The 7833-nt window shown below is 41.7% G+C and overlaps 1 protein-coding gene across 2 annotated transcripts; it reads left to right on the plus strand.

The window, feature by feature from the left end:
* Positions 1-562: 562 nt before the first annotated feature.
* LOC132773391 (selenoprotein Pb-like) lies at positions 563-7184 on the plus strand. Of its 2 annotated transcripts, none has more exons than XM_060772641.2 (5): positions 563-730; positions 1722-1958; positions 3332-3544; positions 4095-4233; positions 5968-7184. In XM_060772641.2, exons 2-5 carry the CDS (start codon positions 1741-1743, stop codon positions 6088-6090), a joined length of 693 nt encoding a protein of 230 aa, XP_060628624.2. In that variant the 5' UTR covers positions 563-730; positions 1722-1740; the 3' UTR covers positions 6091-7184. The 2 variants fall into 2 exon arrangements, with proteins under 2 accessions (XP_060628624.2, XP_067324015.1); XM_067467914.1 differs by having other exon boundaries at positions 672-735.
* Positions 7185-7833: the final 649 nt, after the last annotated feature.

The raw sequence follows: 7833 nt of genomic DNA on the forward strand, positions 1-7833 counted from the left end.
ACAGACAGCAAAAAAAAAACCACACACATATATGCTATAGAGAGAGAGAGAGAGAGACTTGCAGTGGTTCTCAACCTGGGGTCCCCGGATGTTTTTGGCCTACAACTCCCAGAAACCCCAGCCAGTTTACCAGCTGTTAGGATTTCTGGGAGTTGAAGGCCAAAAACATCTGGGGACCCCAGGTTGAGAACCACTGAGAGAGAGAGAGAGTTATATTTAAAAATATACCTGTTCCCACTTACATACACATTCAACATAAGAACAAACCTACACAACCTATCTTGTTCATAACTTGGGGACTGCCTGTATGCATTCTATAACAATGCCCTCTTTTTGCTTCATAATGACCTGTTTTCTTATAGCATTCTTCAAAATGGTCAGGCAGCAGTTTTGTCAACTTGCCATCCTCCGGGGGAATCATGCTCTCCAGAATGCAGTCCTGGCACTGCATGGCATTTCTCTAACGCCTGCCTGTGATGTTTTTGAGTGTGAAACAAATAGCACTGCGTGACTGTCAGCAATAGGCACAAACATTGAAATTATCAAGAGGGATCTGTAGATATCCCGACAACCAACTACCTCCTTCCTCCCAGCCGCCTTTGAGTGAAGAGATAGCTTATGTTGGGGGTCGGTTTGGGGATGGGCAGTCAGAGGCTTGTATCAACACTAGAATAGTCCAAAGTCCCTCAGAAGACAGAGCAGAGCAACAACTGGAGTCGCATGGAGAAAGGCAGAGTACCATAATTTTTTGTTGGGAATTCTCAATGCAATGGATTGGGGGAGGGTGTTGTGCTCTGGAAATGGTTAAGGCTTGTATTTGAATTTAACATGAAAGATATCACTAAGACATAAAGCTTGACAGGGTTCAGAAACAGAAAGTGAAAAGGTCTTGGTGGATATCTGAGAGGAGTCACTGATTTGTATGCTATCAAATCCGTTTGTGTGGGTGATAATGTGGAAGGGTTTGAGTCACATATAATTACGTTTTAGGGCTTTGCTATTTGAGCCTAAGGTTTGATCTCAGACCCTCCTATGACTGCATCGTTTCCTTGAATGCAACGTTGAATTGAAAGGGGGGAATTTGGCTCTGCAGTAAAAAAAGGTTACCTAATGATAAGTACCCCCCAGTTTTCCTTTACTTTACTTTAATTTTGGAGGATATATTATATCAAGAAAGAAGGGTAAGTTTGGGGTAATTCTATCTGATATCTAAAGTTCATCACTAAGCATGTTTACAAGGAAGGTGGCTCAAGGACTTACTTCCAAGTAAATGTTCAAAATCCACTTAAAATCCAGTTTCTGCCTCCTGCAGAATTCTGGGGTTTGTAGTTTAGGGAGGAGCCTTTAACAACCCCACTATTCTGCAATTCTGCAGGAGGCAGAAACCTGATTTGAAGTGGATTTTTTTCTCTAGTGTGATGAAGTTATGCTAGCTGTGACAACCCACCAGACTTTGTGATAGGGTTGTCTGGAAATGCCTTGAAGGTACACAATAATAGAACTGCATGCAGCCATATGAATTGCCCACTACAGTCTGAAGTGTGACAGCCCTATAGTATGTATGCCACCTCACTGTCTTGCTTGGGAAAACTGTCTATGAAGTCCTGAGAGTCTGCCGTGTGATGGTGTCTTCAAATCATCAATTAATGTCTCACTGATTGCCTTCTATACATAGCAACCCTATCAGAGATCAGGGTTACTGCTGCTCTTTTCTATTGCAGACTGAAGGAGGTGGCTAGGATGGTTTACTCTGCCTTAGCCCCCAGAATCCTGCTGCTGGGACTGGTGGTTATCTCTGTTGCACAAGCAGAAGTGACTGAGAACAAGACCCGGATATGCCAGCCTGCGCCGCTATGGAAGATCAATGGGACTGCCCCAATGGCTGGGATGGAGGGTCAAGTGACAGTGGTGGCCTTGCTGAAAGCCAGCTGACAGTTCTGCCTCAAGCAGGCTGCCAAGTGAGTACATGCCAAAAAGAAGACCAGCTTGGCTCAAAGCCTGCTGCAAAAAGCTATCAAGTATAATGTCAGATTTGAGCTGCAGTGCAGGGCACAGGAAAGTTAGCTTTCCTTGGACTTTGAGTCTCACAATTTCCCAGCCATGCTACTTTTCCAAGCTGCTGGAACTGCACCTCTATTGTTCATAGCAAATGTGGCAACTCAGATGTCACCGTTTTCCTATTAGGCTTTCTGCCAGAAAATGTTAATCTGCTAAATGGGACATTAGTCAAATGTTAAACAAGACGGATTCTCCATAAATTCCAGTTCAATGACTTACAGCTTTGGCTATAATAGACAAAATATAGCACACATAATGAAAGACTGGAGCCATTTGCCTCAAGAATTCGATCAGAATATAAAATATAATCTATTTTGAGATCTATGCAGCAATGACCACCAGTGAGTTAATAAATGAAGGAGCCTCTGGCTGTGAAGACATTTATCAGATAGTGTATGTAAAGAGCCAGGGTGTTGGGCGAGTGGGCTTATCAACAAAAGCCCTCCTCATAAAGGTACAGCAACTTATCAGTGGCAGCGTGACCCAGTGTCAATAGCCCAAAGTGATAAAAAGAACAAAAACACACAGACCAATGTTATCTCATCCATAGGAGGCTTTTCTTTTATAGCAAAATAATATTGTTGCACTATTTACAAAAACAAGGTTTCCATAACAGATAAAGTTAAGCCTTCACACTGGAGCTTCACACACGAGGTCTTCTCATACTGGGGCCTACCTCACACTCTGAGGCCTTTTCTCCCACAGTGAGGCTTACTACCACTAAGGCGTTCTCTCACACAGAGAGGCTTCTCGCACACTGAGCTCTCTCAGACTGAAACATTACTAAGCAACGGGTACACCTGCTTATATTGAACTGCAGCTTTGCTGAGTAATTGCATCTACTTAACCCTTTCAGTGTTAGAGACCCTAAGCCCCTTGCTTAGCATCCTTCATCAGTACTTGACTCACATTTTTGTAAGTAAAAATACCTAGTTATTTTTTTAATATTTCTGGTAAAGGGTTAATCTTATTTTGTATTTTTTTTCATGTCATGAGCGACTTGAGAAACTGCAAGTTGCTTCTTGTGTGGGAGAATTGGCTGTCTGCAAGGACGTTGCCCAGGGGGTGCCTGGATGTTTTACCATCCTGTGGGAAGCTTCTCTCATGTCCCTGCATGGGAAGCTGGTGCTGACAGACAGGAGCTCACCCCTCTCCCCAGATTTGAACCCCTGACTTTTCAGTCAGCAGTTCTGCCGGCACAAGGGTTCAACCCACTGTGCCACCGGGGGCTCCACTTTTTGTAAATGTTGGTTATTTCTCTTCCTGCCATCAGCATTGGTGGCTTGCAGAAGAAGCTGTCCAACGGAGGGGTGTCCAATGTCAGCTTCCTGATTGTGAATGAGAAGACCCCTTTATCCAGGGCTATGTACTGGGAGCTTAAAAGAAACGCCCCTCAAGGAATTCCTGTTTACCAGCAGCAGATTCTGGAACCTGATGTATGGCAAATTCTAGATGGGGACAAGGATGATTTCCTGATTTATGACAGGTCAGTACTTACTGGGCTTTTCCAGAAGGCTCTCCTCATTAGAGGGCACCACCATGCAAATAATTTTCCTTTTATTCCCTAGTGGATCATATCATTAACAGCAGTCAATTCGATTTTGACTTAATGTGACTCTATGAATTAGAGACCTCTTCACCTAGTTTGAAAAAAAATGCAGAAAAACAAAGAAAGGTTGTAAGGGGAGGGAATTGACACTGTGTGAAAATCCTTTAATGTGCACTGAACGAGTTAAGGTGGCATGATCAAGATTCTCCATATGGGGAGAAAAACCCAAACTCACATCAAATCCACTGCTGGCTTTCTGTACAACATTCCACTGACGCATGTTTTTAAATGTTTAAACCTAAAGCTCTGGAATATTGGATACCAACATGGGTTGACTGGGTGTGTCTGGCCACCGTTTTGCACCTTTTTGGTTTTCAAGCCATTTTAGACAATTCAGGCCTGGCTACATTCATTTCGTAGATGTTCACAGCCTTCCTGATATTAAGTTGGTGTACTTTCCTTTTTATTTCTGTCTTGGGTTTTGCAGGTGCAGCAGGCTCACTTTCCACATCCAGTTGCCATACAGTTTTCTGCATTTACCATATGTTGAAGCAGCTGTGCGTTATACACACCGGAAAGACTACTGTGGCAATTGTACCCAGTACTATTCTGAGAGCAGCCAGGAGGTAGGAACCTCTTCATTCTCTCCCTTCCCATTTTTATTAAGACAGATATTTTCTTATGTGCCCAGCCTGATCTGACTAGGAATTGTGGAGGACTTCTCATTGCTTCCTTTTATAGCTGAGAAAGCAGAAAGAGGTCATTTTTAGAACTGGTCTTCTCTCCACAATAACAATTATATTGCTACCTGTAGAGAACTGTGGGGGAAATGTGCTCAAGACCCAGGAGTGCATCTCCCTGAGACTGCTGTCCACATTCATAGGCAAAGGGCCTTTTTGCTCGTGTCCAAGGAATGCAGTACTCACACACTCAAAGAGACTAACACAGTGAAGCAAATACACTTTAGAAAGTATAACTAGAGAGCCAATGTGATGTAGTGGTTGGAGTGAGACTGGGAAACTAGGATTTGAATTCCCTCTTGGCTATAGGTATCTTCTGCATGATCTTAGCCAAGTCGCACATTCGCCCTCCCCTAAACAATCCTGATAGTCAGTGTCTCTTTAGAGTCATCATAAGTCAGAAATTACTTGAAAGTGCACTACAATAATTATAGTTTATTATATGACACTTGAATGAATTCTGAGTGGGTAAAGGGATAATTAAGAATATAGTGCATTTTAAAGACCTGCTTAACAGATATGCTTGCGGGGGGGGGGGGGGGGTGGAAGAATCTGAAGGAAGTATACAGTGGTTTAGGGTGGAAAAGATAATGACCAAGAAGGACAAAAATGGTAGGAGCCTAGCATGATCCTTTCCATGGAATTGTGAGATAGGAGTAGAATAGCTCAGTGGAGAATTGAAGTTTGAGTTGAAAAAAGAAGCAAAGTAGAGGAAAATAATTTATTTTTTCAGAAACAAGTATGGAGAGGGACCAGTTGTTCAGATTCTGCCTTGCCAGTTTAATTACCCTCCTTGTGAGATGCAGTACTGTGTGTTATATTTCCCAATATCTCCCCTCTCCAACCCACCTCTTTCTTGGGCCATTCCTGTAGATCACTGGATCCCAATCTGTTTTTGACCAGGGACCACTTGACTAGGGACCACTTTGACCAGGGACCACTCTCCAACATTAGAACCAAAAGGGTTACAAATCGATTTTTGTCAACGTTAGATTTGGTTTGGTTATTGGGGGTGCTGATTCAGAAAATTGCATTGGATAGACCACATCAGCTCTAGTTTCAGATACAGAACATATGCCATCTAGTAGTCACTATCTGCTCAACCACAGAAAACCATATTTAATAACCTAGAGCTGATGTGATAGTAGTAATCTTTTGTGGGTCAGCCTCTCCCCTCCTGACATCCCCATTGCCTTGGCACTATAAGAGGGTTTCACGAGACCAGTCACTCTCATTGCTATGTGGTTTTGAGGCAACAGTGTAGTAAACTGACCATATTTTTGTTCTTGGGAACCACTGCTGCAGATCAAGGGAGCAGTGCATTTGTATTCAAAATAAAATATGAGCATACTTTCAGCGATTAAACCAAAAACCCCACAGCACCACAATCTATCACACTCTGTTCCCATCACACTTAGAATGAAGGCAAATATGTCTGCTTCTAGGAGTTACTGCATGGACTTTGGTTGTGTTGAAAGCTCTGCATCCCCTTTTCCTTACCTTAATACATACAGTTGGTTCCAGATTCCAGTGTAAATATTTTGCTCTCCAATCTCAGTTTCAGCCTTTTTGAACACCCTGACTCTATCTGTATATTAGAACCTGTTGTTCTATTCACAGGCGAATAGCACAGTAAGTGCTCAAACGATGACAACAACTGAAGCTCCACTGGACATAGAGAAAAGCCTTCCCAAGCACAAGCATGAAGAAAGGAGCAAGGGGAACATAACACTCATTATATAGTCCGCCAATATTCACAGCATGGAGAACCTAGCAGATAAGATTGTTTTTTAAATTTGCTCAGTACAGACCATCCATTTCACCTCTCTCAGAGCTACTCAAAGAAGCTCCATGCAGGTGAAACCTAGTAAAATATATTAAACTACATAGAAATAAACCCATAAACAAACATTTACACATACACATACTTTTTAAAACTCAATTATGCAAGGAAATGTAAAAGAATAAAATAAAAATTCACCAGCAGAGAAGAAGCATAATGGTTCCCTTTTCAGCAAGTAAAGGAAACAGAATATCCTAATTCTGTGCTTAGAAAAAGATGGACCGTCTAGATACGTCTTTGATAGCAGAGTATAGCACAACCTTTTGACTTTGGGTGTTTATAATTGGAAAGTATAACCAGGATCTTTGATGAGAGCTATCCCCACATTTTTAATAATTTGGTAATTATACACAAATTAATTCATTCTGTTCCACAAAAGCAAGGGTGCAATTTATCTCAAATTCTGACATCTTTTTAGGGCTTTTGGGTTTTTTTTCTGTTGAGGTTTGACTCAAGTAACCACCTTGCCTTCTGTAAGAACATTCAGGTGTTACAGTCCTCTCTCCTGTTGGAAAGCCAGTTTTAATTCCCACTTCCATTTGCTTTTCTTGCTTTTTTGCACTTAATGAAGCATGTGGTGTAAACTAAAATATTTTAGTCACTGCAGGCTGACACTTTGCAGAAACGTTTTTAAACAGGTGGAAGTATGGGATCAGTAGGAGGGCGACTAAGTCATCAAAGAAGGATAACTTTGGCCTGAAACCTGGAACTCAATGCTTTGTACACTAACTGAGCTTGAAGACTCTGACATTTGTTTTGTTGTATGCAAAGAACATCTGAAGTTTGGGACAATGGAGATGATGGGATGGGATACAGATATGCTAAACTTGCACATTTCAGGGAGGTTTAGGATGAAGCTGGAGTAAGCAATTATATTTTGAGTTAATCAAGAAAGAAAACTATTCTGTACCAATTATACCAGATAATTAAAATTATAAAATATAGTAAAACTGTATCCTGGGGAAAATAATGAAAATAAAATTTCTGAAATGTATGTGTTCTGTGTTCTTCTCATAATATCTTTGTGTATAAGAGGCTTTACAAATATAAGACATAACCATTAGTGGGTTGTTGTAGGTTTTTTTGGGCTATATGGCCATGGTCTAGAGGCATTTTCTCCTGACATTTCGCCTGCATCTATGGCAAGCATCCTCAGAGGTAGTGAGGTCTGTTGGAACTAGGAAAAAGGGTTTATATATCTGTGGAATGATCAGGGTGGGACAAAGAACTGTTGCCTACTGGAGCTAGGTGTGAATGTTTCAACTGACCACCTTGATTAGCATTTAATGGCTTGGAAGTGCCTGGGGGAATCTTTTGTTGAGAGGTGATTTGATGTGCCTGATTGTTTACTCTCTGTTGTTTTGCTGTTGTAATTTTTGAATTTTTTAATACTGGAAGCCAGATTTTGTTCATTTTCATGGTTTCTTCCTTTCTGTTGAAATTATCCACATGCTTGTGGATTTCAGTGGCTTCTCTGTGTAGTCTGACATGGTGGTTGTGAGAGTGTTCCATGCAGCTGTGGACAAGTCTACATAGGGACCACCAAACGCAGTGCCCAAACACGAATCAAGGAACATGAAAGGCACTGCAGACTACTTCAACCAGAGAAGTCAGCCATAGCAGAGCACCTGATGAACCAACCT

Source organism: Anolis sagrei, chromosome 4, assembly GCF_037176765.1.
Source record: "Anolis sagrei isolate rAnoSag1 chromosome 4, rAnoSag1.mat, whole genome shotgun sequence".
In the NCBI taxonomy this organism is placed as follows: Eukaryota; Metazoa; Chordata; class Lepidosauria; order Squamata; family Dactyloidae; genus Anolis; species Anolis sagrei.